The 16,865-nt window shown below is 33.7% G+C and overlaps 1 protein-coding gene and 1 long non-coding RNA gene across 2 annotated transcripts; one reads left to right on the top strand and one right to left on the bottom strand.

Moving 5' to 3' along the window:
* Positions 1-3,062: 3,062 nt before the first annotated feature.
* LOC127839303 (uncharacterized) lies at positions 3,063-7,020 on the bottom strand. The gene is made up of 6 exons (XM_052367597.1): positions 6,913-7,020; positions 6,353-6,433; positions 5,825-5,956; positions 5,463-5,513; positions 3,784-3,925; positions 3,063-3,591 (listed from the first exon to the last, which is right to left on the bottom strand). Exons 2-6 carry the CDS (start codon positions 6,425-6,427, stop codon positions 3,491-3,493), a joined length of 501 nt encoding a protein of 166 aa, XP_052223557.1. The 5' UTR covers positions 6,428-6,433; positions 6,913-7,020; the 3' UTR covers positions 3,063-3,490.
* A 6,305-nt stretch (positions 7,021-13,325) lies between these two features.
* LOC127838231 (uncharacterized) lies at positions 13,326-16,566 on the top strand. Its single transcript, XR_008029741.1, has 3 exons — positions 13,326-13,479; positions 15,068-15,236; positions 15,994-16,566. It is a non-coding gene; the product is annotated as an uncharacterized LOC127838231 (long non-coding RNA).
* Positions 16,567-16,865: the final 299 nt, after the last annotated feature.

The following is a 16,865-nucleotide window of genomic DNA, read 5'->3' as shown; positions in this document are numbered from 1 at the left end:
GCTTTGCACCTGACATTTAGTCAGTGAGGATGTATTGATTTGCACTTGACAGTCAGTCAATGAGGATGTATTGATTGATTTGCACCTGACAGTAAGTCAGTGAGGATGTATTGATTTGAACCTGACAGTAAGTCAGTGAGGTTGTATTGCTTTGCACCTGACAGTAAGTCAGTAAGTGTGTATTGCTTTACACCTGACAGTCAGTGAGGGTGTATTGCTTTGTTCCAGACAGTCAGTCAGTGAGGATGTATTGATTTGCATCTGAAAGTCGATCAGTGGGGTGTATTGATTTTCACATGACATTCAGTCAGTGAGGATGAATTGATCATCATCTGACAGTAAGTCATTGATGATGTATTGATTAGCATTTGACAGTCAGTCAGTGCGGATGTATTGCTTTGCACATGACATATAGTCAGTGAGGGTGTATTGGTGTGCACTTGACAGTCAGTCAGAGCGTAGTATTGCTTTGTTCCTGATATTTAGTCAGTGAAGGTGTATTGATTTGCACCTGACAGTCAGTCAGTACGGATGTATTGCTTTGCACCTGACATTTACTCAATGAGGATGTATTGCTTTGAACTTACAGTTAGTCAGTGAGGGTGTATTGCTATATACCTGCCAGTAAGACAGTGAGGATGTAATGCTTTGAACCTGACAATAAGTCAGTGAGTGTATATTGCTATGAAACTGCCAGTAAGACAGTGAGGATGTACTGCTATGAAACTGCCAGTAAGACAGTGAGGATTTATTGCTATGAAACTGCCAGTTAGACAGTGAGGATGTATTGCTATGAAACTGCCAGTAAGACAGTGAGTGTGTATTCCTATGAAACTGTCAGTAAGACAGTGAGGATGTTATGCTTCGAACTGCCAGTAAGTCAGTGTCGGTGTATTGCTTTGCACCTGACATTTAATCAGTGAGGATGCATTGCTTTAAACTGACAGTAAGTCAGTGAGGATGTTATGCTTTGAAACTGACAGTAAGTCAGTGAGGGTGTATTGCTATGAAACTGCCATTAAGACAGTGAGGATGTATTGCTCTGAAACTGCCAGTAAGACAGTGAGGATGTAATGCTATGAAACTGACAGTACGTCAGTGAGGGTGTATTGCTTTGTATCTGACAGTAAGTCATTGAGTGTGTATTGCTTTGTACCTGACTGTAAGTCAGTGAGGGTGTATTGCTATGCACCTGACAGTAAGTCAATGTGGATGTATTGCTTTGTACCTGAAAATCATTCAGTGAGGGTGTATTACTTAACATCAGACATCCAGTCAATAAGGGTGTATTGATTTGCACGTGTCAGCAAGTCAACGAGGGTGTATTGCTTTGCACGTGTTAGCAAGTCAGTGAACGTGTATTGCCTTTTACTTGAATATCACTCAGTGAGGATGTGTTGTTTTCACTAAACAGTCAGTAAGTTGTTCGGTGTGTAGTTCGCATGAATGATCAGTCTGTACACTATTTCGTTTTCTCACGATATATAAAGAACTGTTTGACCTGTGGTAATGCAAATTGGTATAATAGTTACTTGTGAGACAATAAATGCTCCTATTTATATTAAGTTCGTAAATCAAGGTCCAAGAGACTTGTAACATGAATGTTTATCTTCATGATATCAAGCGTACGCGTTGACCTTCGATAATCTACATTGTAATGATATGTACTTGAAAAGAAGGGACATGCCTATATAGTTCAAAAGTCAAAGGTCAAGATCGCTTATGCTTTGCATATGAAATTTTTTTCCGGGAAATAAAACTCATTGATCATCTTAATTGGTATGTAAGTTGATTGTGATAATAGGAAGGCAATGCTAAAGTACTGTTGTACACACTTTAGTTTTTATCAATTACGTGTGTTATTTGTTTATACGGTAACTGTGATGTTATTAATTCCACATTTGAAAGGTCGACGTGGCGTAGTGGTTGGGGTGTCCGCCTAGCGATCGGGAGGTCAGGAGTTCGATCCCCACAGTTCTTTCGATTTCTACCAACGACACCAAGTACTGGTCCCAAGAAACGGTCTCGAGAGCGTTTCAAATAAGCCTTAGGCTTTCGATGCAATCAAGCTAATATAAATAGGTTAAACTAATTGCACATTAACCTTGATTTACTATTAGCAGCTGTAAAACCTTAATAGGATTCTAGAGTCACTGACTCATGTTTTGTGAGATCAGTTGCAATAAGTATTTTAACTTAATTGTTGTAATTGTTGGTGCATATTACATTCGTTGTCTTTGCTGACAATTTGAAATAAATAAAGACTCATTTCCAGATCGAAACTGAATATTGCCAAAAACAAAGATTCAAAGAAATGCATCAGTGTTTCATTGATATTGTTTAATCTCTTCGTTCAAGAGCAAGTGCAACTTAATGTGTAATGTTCGGATGATGAGTTTTTTAAAGCCCCATAAACGCTCAAAATCAACGAATATTTCATTAAATATTTCATAAAATAATGTCAACACATAAAAAATCAGTGTTCGATATAGCAATAGCTAAATTTTCAACGCTATATATCTGGTCTGGTAACATAGATTTAACAAGATACAACATGCTCTTTTTTATTTTTGTGGAACAATATATTCAACACATGTTCATGTACCAATTTAGTGTTCGTGTATCGTATGCATAGATATCGTTGCGGGAAATTGATATGGCATATATTGTACCACAAAAAATGAAAACGATAATTTTGTGTTTTGTTGAATCTATGTCACACGACCACATTTAGCGTTGAAATTATGGCTTTTCCTATAAGGAACACTGATTGTTTATGGGGTATGCTTTAGTAGTTTGTGCGTATTCAGGCGGATGGTAAATCCACTATTCATACGCTAGGCAAATCCTGAATACGCGAGGTAAACGCTAGGTTTTGTCATGTATCCTTATTATGCTCATCGACTTAAAATTAGGTAAGGCTGAGCGGAAGAAGGATATTGCGATTTAATTTCAATATTTAAGCTTGTGTTTGTCATCACAGAAACATATTTCGATAAAACATTTGACTGTTTTAACAGTTGAATTTATACAATCAAGAGGTTAAGTCAAGAACAGTGTAAAGCAGTTTATTGCGAATTTATTGCCATATGATTTATAAAGACAAACAGCTCATTTAGAAAAATTATTTGTGAAACAGTGTTTACATTTATATTTTAAAATTGTGGAATTTATGTGGTTTGTAAGAAACTAAGATGAAGTAAAGTCCTTATGAATCAAGTTTTGTGTTTACGTCATGATAGTGAGTAGAACATATAATTATAATGTCAAAAATCAATTAACAGAAATGTGAAAATCACGCTATAATTATAATTATTATAAATTATAAGCACTAGAGTCATACTAATAGAAATAAACGTATACATAAAGGATCAATCTGAAACAAGTTTTCATTTCATGCCATTTTTTTAAATCGTTCAGAAATGTTGTTATTGAGCAAGCAAATGGATTATATTTTCTATTCTGGTATCAGTCGTCCGAAGTTGTGGAATTAACACCAGTAAACATAACCTTGCAGGCTGCAACCGGACCCCCACGAACAAACGAGGCGAACGCCATAGCAAAATCCTCTTTTCTCACGAATGGGAGCGTCTGAAAAAAATAATAAGTAAGTATGATATACGTTTTGTTTTTCATAATGCATTTTTATAATCATACGAGTATTTTTGTTTTATTTTAATAAAGTGAAATTTAGCATAGACAGTTGTCCATCTAGTATTATCGTGAATACTACTCATTATTGAGTCATTAGTGAGTTATTTGGATAGACCGGGCAATATTCACCTCCTTTGAGACCGGACTTGGCGTCGCAATCCATTGGCTTCAAGGTCACGATCTCTCTGCCCTTGCAACGGTCAGCAATACGCGCAGAAACCGGTTTGTCCGCAAGTGGAACCTCGTCGAAACACGAACTGTTGTCACGAACCTTTCAACAAAGCAGGCATCTATATATTGTATCCAGTTCTAACATATAAGTGCCATTTAACATTTACTCACACTTGCGTAAATGAATCTGAACTGACTGTTTATAATCTTATTTTAATACTAGCTTCGATTTAAAGCGGTTATATTTAGACCGATACGGAGTATCGGAATATAATGCCATATACTGTAAAATAAGTTATATTCGTTAGCATGAAACTTCGTGGTTTTTCAAAGAATGTCTTTTCCGTGGACACGTTAATTCGTGATTATCTGAATTTATAAAATACTGAGGAATTTGCTGCGTCGCTCATTTCCGTTGTGCTTGTGTTAAATTCGTGAATCGGTCAAACCCTCGAAATCAACGAAAATTAATGTTACACGAATACTGGTTTTACAGTATTACTTAATATTCAAATATTTTTTCTTGTTCAGATGTTGTGCATTATTGAACATGATTTGTATGCTTAACTTACTGTAAGCATGCATATAAGTGTAGTACCATCTGCAGTGGCAACCCTCAAAACCGGACATACTCGAAACCATGATATAAGTCTGGTTTAGAAGGGATTTGTTTAGAAAAAAGCTAGTTTATCCGAATGTCCGATTATTCTCTGTATAGTGAACACTTGAAACAAACACAAGTAAGAGTTACAGTTTATATGATAATTTCATCTTAGATAAACATTTGTGTTGTCATATTAAATTAAAGTTCTTCCTATATAAAACAGCATGAACATATAAGATAGTGTCCTATAAAACACTTTTCATGGTTGCTTCAGTTGCGACATATAATTATTACGGTTTTAATGAATAATGTTTCTTACGAAATGTTCCTAAACTAGGATAATCGCATATTTTCAAAGTCTAAATCAAATGGACATCAGCTTTTGTTTTTGACAACAATGATTTATTCTTTACACTGGCAGATAACAATTTTAAAGTCAATTCAATAACACATATACATTTAGCTCATAGGTTGTTGAACCACGTAACAACACACGTGTTCTCGAATATCTCATTCTCTTAATAAATATTTGAGATGTTAACTTTTTAATACTCTTCAAGGGTGTTTATTAATTTGATAACACTTTAATCTGCAGTTCGCACACTTTCGACACTATGATGGACGTACAAGCACCAAAGACCAGATCGGTTTAAAGCTATTAATTTATGTTTGTTAATTAAAAATAATAATGTAAACATAGGGATTCCGATGTTGGGTTATTTTCTAACTATGCGTATTTTGTAAAATAAACCGTGACCGGAACAATAGTCCGGTTTGGATTTAATTTCGGTATTGGAAGGAGACGGTTAAGAAGGTTTCCACTGTATTTGTCATGTTATACCAATTAAATCTTTATGTCTGCTTCATCTTAAAACTCACATGTCAGATTTACATTGTATGCTTTATGAATTTAAGAATACATTAATTTGTATGAATCTTTGGTTTGTAAAAACTTAAAGTTTAATAATGCAATAACTTTATCACACTTTGTTAATTCATTTATCTTATAGTCGTACTTATAATATAGTTTTACCTGGCTAAGGCGACATTTACTGCCGTCTAGAGTCAGCTCGATTTCATATCCCTGAAATAAAACGAAATAATATGTAATAACTATGTTTATTGATTACGGTTCATTCAAATATACAAAACCCGCATACCAAACAAAATAGAATTGTACTATGTTTGATACAACCTCATCATTTTATAAAAAATAAAACTTTATTTTGATTTCTCAAATTGCACTCAATAAACATGTATCAGATTACATTTTTACAGAAACTGTGAGCACAACATATCTATGACAGGTAATCAATTACAACTTGCACTTTTACATTGAAAGAAATCTTAAATAAATAACTCCAGTGAAAAAAAACAAACAAAAAAAAAAACAACCTCATCAAGGATAACATCAATGGCTGCCAGAGGTGTCCCATCCGTAGCGGTGACTATGTACAACTCTTCGCTCCCCAATTGTATTCTGGTGGATTTGAACGCCTCGCCATCTGCCTGTTTATCGTTCTCAGCCTAAAATGCAATCGTTTAGCGCTGCTCAATGAATGACTAACCTTCGATTTTTTTCCATAGGACGTATTTATCGATTTCTGGTATATTTTCAACGTAAACTCATATACTGTTAGTATTGCTGTTTGACAATAAAAAGGTGATTTTGAACTCCAGTATGTCACCGTAGCAACGCGATATTGCCGATTACAAAATAAAACTCGTTTCCCTTTTAAAATTTCTCCCAAATACGAGATATTTCGTGACTGTTCTATTCAGTATACATAATGTAAATATTGAAATAATATTGTAAAAATGAAGCATCGCAGGCATTTTAACCACGTAACATTATAATTACACATGCACCTAACGTTTTTCATGAAGTTAAGAGTACATTAAGAAGAATCTAAAGTAGCTCACCACAGGGTTAGCTGAACAGTTTCCGACACACACAAGCACACATAACACCAATGCCTTCATTATTCTGGCCTGCATTGTAATCTGGAAATAGAAAGCAATTCTATATACGAACATGGTTACACATGTTATATACCTGTAATGTAAATAAAGGAAAACAAACATTTTGTGATTGCATTTAAAACGGAATTAAGTTATGATCGGTGAACATAGCATTGTCGCAATAAATCTTTTAAAGACATTACACCACACACAAACATTAAAACGCAGACATACTGTCGTTATAACTTTACTTGTAAACTAAATAACATTGCCATGTACATCTTATTTATACAACATATTTAAATACCAGACTCGACATAGCACGTGTACATTTGAAATCAAATTAATTGTGTTCAGCTATTGTGTTAATTTATATATGTAATGTAATTCATAATTCAGAAATAAATAAAGATTTGTATCCATATCATTTGCTAAATTGTTATGTTTTTTGAAGGACATATAACTTTGTCCTGCAGACCTGCTCTATCACATGGAAACATAATCTCAAAGAAAGCACATACCTGGAGGAAGATGTCTTGGTAGTTAGTTGTGATGACGCCACGAGAAGCCCTTCTTCAAAGCCTGTGTTTGAGTTCGTTAATGCATGACAATATATACTGATTCTGTCCTTCTCTTCCACCAATCGAATCTTAGAAGGAAGTGATGCTGGTTCTTCCTGTTAGAGGTAAATGAATAGTCAAATAGAATAGGCCCACTTCTGCCACCAATGGAATCGTTGAAGGGAGTTTTGCTAGTTATCTCTTCCTGTTCGAGGTAAATGAACAGAAAAATAGTTAATGACTATGCTGAAAAAAAAGTTTTAATGACATAACTATACAGATATCAGTCTTACTCTTGCAAATAAAAATGGATACATGATTTAATAAAAACGATATCATGATTATAAAAGAAAACGGTTTATTGCAAATGTTTAAGTTGGCAGAGAGCACTTGCAAATCAATTATGTAACTCAAATATTATTTTATTCCGGGCAGTCCCGTACCTTGCACATTGCTTTTAAACTATTAAATCTTTAAGCTGCCCTTGAATGGTTTGCATAAAGTTCTAGCACTACGTAATCATACATTGCCATAATGGTGTATGTCATTACAAAAATGTACAATTGCAACAAAAACAAGTTTAAGGTGTTGTGCAACAACGCAATTTGAAAAGGCAACTTCTATAAGATAACGGTTTGGAATTTATCTCACCAATTCTTTAATAACTTTTTATGAATGGTTTTGTGTTGTGTTAATTTTTTGTATAGCAACAGACTATCGGGTAGTTACCAGCATTTCTTTCATGGTAATGTTTCTTGAGTTTAAGTATTGCTTATTTTTATATTTAATAATACGACAGTTTGGCATGTTCTGTATGGATGCAGTAGAACATATCCTCGTACATATTTTCAATGTTGTCTGACTTCTATCCTCAGAGACTGTCATTAGTAGATTTTTTTTTATGCAAGGAAAACTGTTTAATACCTTTTTCGTACTACGATTTCTTTACATTTTTACGAATATACAGGCCTAACTCCCTTTACTTACTTTATATTCTTTAACCGAGTCTATTTGAAAGTACCGCTTTTAACCCTTTCCCCAAAAACGGTTAGGGTTAGACTTTTGACACTGTAAAAATAATTTCATGATTTTTTTCATGACGGTTTGGCACTTTTATTGCAATACGTTTTGAACACGTTAATCTGATGAAGATGTTCACATTCCTTCTTGCATTATTGTTGCATAAATCATAAAGTTTCCGAGCATGATTGCAGTAAAAATGATTCCGCATGCTGTATACATCAGATCATACATCATTTTACCATAATTGACTAAATAACATTAATACTGTGTATCTGCTTATTTTAGATGACTATAAATACAATAACTTTAACTTTTTTTTTTGGTTGAAAAAAACTTAATATGACTGTTTGGAGTATAATGTTCGTTTTAGCAGTTTGCTTTAATTTCCTTTTGCTAGATAAATATGAGTCTGTCATTACGTAACATTCGTTTGTTTTAAGGATTGGACAGTGAAAATTAAAGCGCCATTTACCACTCAAAATCAAAGAATATTTCGTAAAACACTTCGTAAAATAAAGTTAACAAACAAAAGCTTTTGATTGTAAAATGTATAAAATGTGCTATAATATGCATTTATTGCATGTAAACTCTGTACGGTGTGGAGTGGGATGCCCTCGATCCACACATACATATTGACGAGGAAAATAAAATATATCAAACGGAAAAACAAATAAAAAAATAACGGAAGATAATGCTGTCTCGGGGATAGTGTCAATGAACTTAGTATAAACAAGTTGTAGCCCGTTCAAACCCTCTTTGAACCATCATGCTGTTCATTGCAATTGACTAAGGTAAAGTTTTATAAACAAAATTGGGTGCGTGGCCACAGGGAAATCAAAATAAATCCATTAAAATCTTCCAGTTTAAATTCATTCTTGCTTTGACACGCGCCTTTTTGAATTTCGATGTTCAGACTAATTAAGACCGATGGTATGTATACTGTATGACGATAGAAGCTTCCTGATCGTCAATAGCTGTTTTTTTTTATTGCGACGGGGATTTTGTAAATATTCATTTATAAAGCTGTTTACCAAAGTATAATGATTGATGATCTGATGCCGAAATAATTTATGTCTTTCTGAGGAACGGATAAAAACACCTAGGTATTGAAATTTACGTGCTAGCATTCACTTGATATGCCTCATTCAGGATGCATGGAGGAAGAAAAATAAGTAATTAAGTATAATATATTCCGTGAAGCAAAAGTAAAAAAACCCATCTACTATTACAATATGCGTGCAAGTATTCAGTTGATATGCTTAATAAAGGATGCACGGAGGAAGAAAAATAAGCAAATAGGTATAATATTTTCCGTGAATATAAAAACATCTACTATTAAAATTTGCGTGCAAGCATGAACTTGAAATGCTTAATAAAGGATGCATGCCGGAAGAAAAATAAGCAATAAGGTATAATAATTTCCGTGAAGATGACTCTTATCGGTCGCCTCATCATTTGCATTCGGAATGTGTCAACACCATTTTTATATATTTCAGATCTATCAGTCCGTTTTGCATTCGCAGTGCATTTGCACTATCAAGTGGTCCAAAGTTGGGACCCTAACTATCCAAAGAAAAAAAACATATTTCAGCTCCACAGTCCGCATACGAACAGGCATAACACCATATTTACTTCAATCTGACAATTAATATACAATTTACAAGTAACTCTGATACTTTTGCGCTTCAATATATACGTGTTACTTATATAGTTAATGAAGCATACATAATTCGTGAATTGTTTTATGTGTTGTACTGTTTTATTTGGTAGAAGTACCGATGTTATAATACATTCTGATATTTGTGTATATTAGTGCAATATGTCTTTGCCTTTTGAGGCACCGAAATATATATAATAAAAATGAAATGGGAAAGCATATTTATACTGTCCAAATGTTGCAATGGTTAAATTTCGCACGTTTCAATGTCGGGTTCTTTTATTTTGCTCACAAACCATGTACTCCGGAGGCCGAGATTGAACGTTTCTAAATATGTATTATATCATTGACAAGATCACGTGACTTCACGTCACAAATAGGTTTTTAAAATAGCCACAGAACACATCAGTCCTCTTAAACTATATTCTTTGTTTCGTCCCTAGAAACGAACCTGGTCTCGGTCGTCTAAATCATTTAACAATAATATCTTGGGACGAAACAAAGAACATAGTTAAAGTTTTGAACATTTCGCCTGGTATTGACAACCACATTTAAACTTGGAAATTTTGTTTTTTTGTAGTGGGTGCAATATAACAATGCATCTGTTTTTCTGTAAATGTTTGTGTCCTGAAAACTTTTCAGAGATGTAAATCACTCATTTTAATTTCTTGCCATAAATTATTACCTTGCCACAGTTGTACAATGTCATGGTCACACTAAACGATTAATGGTACAAATTATGAATTATACAGCTTTTATACATTTTAACGAATGAAAAATATGTAGCTGCAGCTGATGCAACACCAGTTTATTTTCACGAATATGTTCAATCCTCAGAAATCAGCAACAACACGGATAAAGCGGGTGTTTTTTATGCCACCTTTTAAAAAAAAGGGGATATATTGTTTTTGGCCTGTCTGTCTGTCTGTCTGTCTGTCATTCTGTCTGTCTGTCCAAAACTATAAGAAATATTAACGGTTTGTCATAACTTTTGCAATATTGAAGATAGCAACTTCATATTTGGCATGCATGTACATCTCATGAAGCTGCACATTTTGAGTGGTGAAAGGTCAAGGTCAAGGTCATCCTTTTAGGTCAAAGGTAAACAAAAATCAAAGCGGCGCATTAGGGGGGATTGTGTTTCTGACAAACACATCTCTTGTTGTTTGTTAGTGTGATTTTTGAACTACTCGGTCGCTGTTTTGTATTTTAAAATAGTTGTCGCGTGGTACCCCGTGAGTCTGAGGTGAGACCGCAACCGCAAGTAATCAAAAAGCATATTCCCACGAAAACGACAAACGAAAACATATTTCTATCAAATGTTTTATCAGCATGGACTAATGTTACTCATAATCTAGAAACCCAAATCACCAGTAAAACTATTCTATGGAACAATAAAGACATAACTTTCAATATAAATATGTCCACAGAATCATAGCTACAAATAAATACCTTTTTAAGTGCAACCTATCCAACACAAATTTATGTGATATATGCAGCGAACACATTGAAACAATAGAGCATCTTTTCTGGGAGTGCAAACATATTCAAACTCTATGGAACCAGTTAACAACTTTTCTAGAGAAACAACAATTAAAATTAAAACTGTCTCTCTTTAATATCAGTTTTGGTGTGAATACTTTTAAAATACCAGAAATTAATAACACTGTGAATCACATTATCATATTAATGAAATTTTTTATAATTAGCTTCAAATACAAAAAACAAATAGCTACTTTCAACTGTTTTATAAAAGCATATTCCCAGTATGTAGCCATCGAACATTGGCAGGTCGGCCGATTGTTAATTGTAAAATTAGGCGTATTTACGTTTCGCTAAAAACTTAAAACATGAAAAGGTAGCCTGAACATTTCAACGCATGATGTAACATAGATTTAACGAGATACAAAATGTTCGTTTTTATTGTTTGTGGCACAATATATTCCATTTTAAATCCCGCAACGATATCTATTCATACGACACACGAATACTAACATGGTACATGAACATTTTTATTTCCCGCAACGATATCTATTTAAAAGGACACACGAACACTAACATGGTACATGAAGATTTTTTGAATATATTGTCCCACAAACAAGAGCATTTTGTATATTGTTAAATCTATGTTACCATATCTCATCTAGCGTTGACATTTGGGCTATTGCTATAAGGATCACTGATGTTTTATGTGGTTTACTTTATTTTACGAACTATTTTACGAAATATTATTTGATTTTGAGTGTAAAATGGCGCTTCAATTTTCACTGTCCAATGCTTAAAACAAACGAATGTTACGTAATGACAGACTCATATTTATCTAGCAAAAAGAAATTAAAGCAAACTGCTAAAACGAATATATACTCCAAACAGTCATATTAAGTATTTTTGGAACCAAATAAAAAAGTTAGAGTTATTGTATTTATAGTCTTTTGAAAGAAGCAAATACACCGTATTAATGTTATTTAGTCAATTAAGGTAAAAGAATGTATGCTCTGATTTATACAGCATGCGGAATCATTTTTACTGCAATCATGCTCGGAAACGTTATGAGTTATGCCACAAACATGCAAGAAGGAATGGGGACATCTTCATCAGATTAACGTGTTCAAATCGTAATGCAATAAAAGTGCCAAACCGTCATGAAAAAAAAAATCATGAAATCACTAAATTATGTTTACAGTGTCAAAAGCATAACCCTAACTGCTTTTAGGGAAAGGGTTAAAAGCGGTACTTTAAAATAGACTCGGTTAAAGAATATAAAATGAGTAAACTTTAGGAAGTTAGGCCTGTATGTTCGGAAAAAATGTACATAAATCGTAGTACAAGAAAGGTCTTTAACAGGTTGGCTTGAATAAGAAAGATTCTACTAATGACAGTCTCTGAGGATAGAAGTGAGACAACATTGAAGATATGTACGAGGATCTGTTCTATTGCATCCATACAGAACATGTAAAACTGTCGTATTATTAAATATAAAAATGAGCAATAATCAAACTCAAGAAACATTACCATGAGGAAATGCTGGTTACCACCCGCTAGTGTGTTGATATACAAAACAATTAACACAACACATAACCATTCATAAAAAGTTATTAAAGAATTGGTGAGATAAATTCCAAACCGTTATCTTATAGAAGTTGCCTTTTCAAATTGCGTTGTTGCACAACACCTTGAACTTCATGTTTGTTTTTGCAATTGTACATGATTGTGATGACATACACCATTTTGACAAGGTATGATTACGTAGTGCTAGAACTTTATGCAAACAATTCAAGGGCAGCTTACAGATTTAATAGTTTAAAAGCAATGTGCAAGGTACGGGACTTCCCGGAATAAAATAATATTTTAGTTTCATCATTGACTGGAAAGTGCTCTCTGCCAACTTTTAACTTTTGCAATAAACAGTTTTTTGTATAGTCATTATATCATTTTTTTATTAAATCGTGTGTCCATTTGTATTTGCAAGAGTAGTATGTTGATTTTTTTGTAAAACAACAAACCGGATACCTTTATTTTACTGCTGCAAAATGGTGAATAACAACTTTTTTCAGCAAAGTCATGAACTATTTTGTTATTCATTTATCTCGAACAGGAAAAGATAACCAGGAAAACTTCCTTTAACGATTTCATTGGTGGCAGGTACGGGTCGAATCTATTTGTATATTCATTTACCTCGAACAGGAAGAGATAACCAGCATCACTTCCTTCTAAGATTGTCTTTGATTGCTAGAAGAGAAACACATAATCAGTATATATTGTCATGCACTAACGAACTCAAACACAGGTGTTGAAGAAGGGCTTCTCGTGGCGTCATCACAACTTACTACCAAGACATCTTCCTCCAGGTATGTGCTTTCTTTGAGATTATTTTCTATGTCATAGAGCAGGTCGGCAGGACAAAGGCGTATGCCATTCAAACACCATTACAACTTAGCAAATGTTATAGATATTATTTCCAATAAATGTAAAGGATTTTTCAAAAACGTTTCTTTTATTCCAAGCGACGCTGTGATGTACACATATTGCGCATAATATATTCCGCCGCAAAACTAATTGCGTGTTTTGTTTTTTAAATAAGTGTTTCGCATACGGTTGATAGTTAATTTCGTTTTATCTTGATTACAATTGCATATTAGGCTTATACAGTAAATGCCTCCGACGCGATATATGTATTGTTTTTATTTCATAAAACAGAATCTCAAAATGGATAATAAATATAACGTGTAAAATAATGAAATCACTGGAGTTTCATAAAAAAAATACCCTTTGATACTCCTTTTTTTCATGTCATAATGAAGATCAGGTGCAGTTTTTCTATTTGTTTTGCACAATTTACCATGAAGGATACATACGGGAAAGAAATGCGTTTATTTACACATTATTGTTATGCAAACAAATCACTGACATCATCCCCGACTAAAGAATAGGTTATTAATATACTATCTTTTATTTTGGGGGGGGGGGGTGGGATGAGGCTGGACACAATATGTATTCAATCCTCACTTCAAATGTAGAACGTCTACATTTCCAATAATTCATACATTTACGAACTCTTGAACACATGTTCAATTATTGCTTAAGTAAGCAAATTCAAAAATTTCATATTCTTGTAATTTTCAAAAACGAAAAATTGGATATCAAAGGATATTCCTTTATAAATTCCAGTGAGTAATGCTAGTTTGCAATTTCCGAACAATACTTAAAAGCGATTACGCAGGGTGGCATTTTGTGCAAATTTTTAACTTGATGGATCTCCCACAGATCAATATTTCAAAATCTCAATACTTTTTTAAGCATGAGCCATACAAATATACTAAGCGTTATGTAACAATTATAATACAGAAAATAAATAAAAACAAATGAAGTCATTAATTAAACTGTCCTGTCGGAGCGTTTATATTGTACGTTAGCTTAAGAACTGAAACAAATATTTAAGACAAGCCTCTAGGCATGTTAAATAGCGGACATCGTTGAATGCCCATTATTGAAATACAGTATATAGATGTAGAATAATACATGCATGTTAATAATAGGAAATTTTGAATACTTATAGACATCATGCGATAAGAGTTTGTTTTTTCGATAAGGTGACGTTTTATGTAATGCATTTTCGTATACATGAGTTTATATATACATACGTTTGATTGTTGACAGTACTTAGCCGTCAGTCGTTGTTAGATTAAGTACTATAAGTATTTGTTAGATGAAAATATCGTTGATATCACTTTTGATTATTTTGGGACTGAAAAAGATTTAAGTATCGCAGTTCTAGAAACTTGTAAATTACTTAACAAGTATTGCATTATTTTGCAACTAGAATGTTTGAAGACAGCTAAAACACAATCTTAACTTAGGAAATACGAAACTCAGGTTTGTTATTATCATGCTGATGGAACATCTTGTCTGTTACACGGTCAATTCTTGTATTTAAAGAACTATGCAAATCGGCATTGTTATTGCCCTGACCACGGCTGTCATGCTGATGGAACTTCACAGCTGCACAGCGCAGTGTAAGCCAAACTATTGGGCTGATGGATGTAGCCATGTCGTCGACTTCAAGTTCACAGATGACTGTAACAAACACGACATATGCTACGCTTGCGTAAGTCTTAAATTGTACTTAAGTTCGTTGCTCTGTATTATCAATTAAATTTTAGTTTTCAATTCAAGTTTTAAAAATATTGACCCCGATTTTAATCACTGTGTGTTGTGTGGTGTTGTATTAATGCGTTATCATGTATCGTTCGGCATATACGCTACTTAAACTCCATTGTCTTTAAGTCGTCTTTATCTATTATGGTGAGCTAATTGTATGGAAGTATTACGTTAATAGAGGCACGTTCTCATCCGTTGCAGTGTTAGACTTCATGGTAACGGAATGATACTGAGAACACTTTCAAAATAACGCCTTTGTGCATTAAATTGAGTCTCCTGTTGTTTGATATTTTAACTTATTGTTAAAAAGATTATTTCGATCATGCTTTTAACAGCACGTCTTCGTTTAAACAGAGCACTTGGTATAGTTTTATTGTTCAAAATGCAGCGTTTAATAAGTTATTGTTTTTATTGTATTAAGAAACGGATCCTGGTTTGCCAATACATTTTAAGATCTCTCAGCTGTTGTGTAAATCGAGTACAAACGATTTTACTAATACAATAACAAAGTTCAAGATATGTAAAAAGCTAATTCACACAAAAATAGAATGAGACTTCAGTCGAAGTGGTCAAGAAAATCAATGAAATTATTTGAACACTTGTTAGAAATCCCAACTATTCTGTGCAGATTTGTTCATACGACACAGAGCCACACAACATGTTGGCGACTAACAACACTATGACATTATAATTTTGCCCCGCAGGGCAACGGACTGGGTGTTTCACGCCATAACTGCGATGACCGTTGGTATAACAACATGAAGAACACATGCGCCTCGGTGAATTGGTTCTTGCGAGCCGGATGTCGGTTTGTTGCTTGGACCTACTATAGCTGGATGCGGAACTGGGGAGAGAAGTCTTACAAAGCTCCGTCTTTGGGGTTTTGCAATGAAAACTGGGTTCCCGCGTGTGTGTGATGATAACGAGTATTGTGAATTGTATGAAGCAAACTCTTTTATTTTCATTACCATACTGTCAAATACTTCTAGTACTAAATGTACCTGATAACAATCTTGATATGTCTTGTTTTCATGAATTACCCAATAAAATATTACTTAACACTTCCGTGTTTGATAGCAAACGTGCTATGCTTTGTAATCATTTAAGAGTACGCCTAGTATTACTCAATTTATTTGCTAGCATATCATTGATTCTTCAGTTGCTTCCTAGTTGTTTCTGTTGTATTTTTTTGGATGCTAAGTACTACTTTCCCATATTTTTGCTATGATTATGAGAATGTCTTTATATAAACGATCTTAATAAACATATAATCACCATGTCGCGTGCTAATCAATTCGTCTGATAGCAAGTGTTCTGTGTTTTGTAATTGATGACCTAGTAAAATACGATTGCATATATTTTGTATAACTAAAGTCAACTACTTATGGTAAGTTGTTATCAAAAAGGTAATGATACAGCTTTTTACATACTTTACACCAGTGCGGGATATTTCGACACTGTAAACGTAAAGATGAGATAAAGTAATACAAACAATATCTTTAAAAAAGTATTTTGCGTTATATTGGTTTGTTTTGGTAAACAACGTTTCGTCCTAAAAACTCGTATTTATTCACAG

Source organism: Dreissena polymorpha, chromosome 7 (genome assembly GCF_020536995.1).
Source record: "Dreissena polymorpha isolate Duluth1 chromosome 7, UMN_Dpol_1.0, whole genome shotgun sequence".
Lineage (NCBI taxonomy): Eukaryota > Metazoa > Mollusca > Bivalvia > Myida > Dreissenidae > Dreissena > Dreissena polymorpha.
Note: the sequence above shows the minus strand (reverse complement) of the source record. Positions and strands in the feature narration are given on the sequence as shown.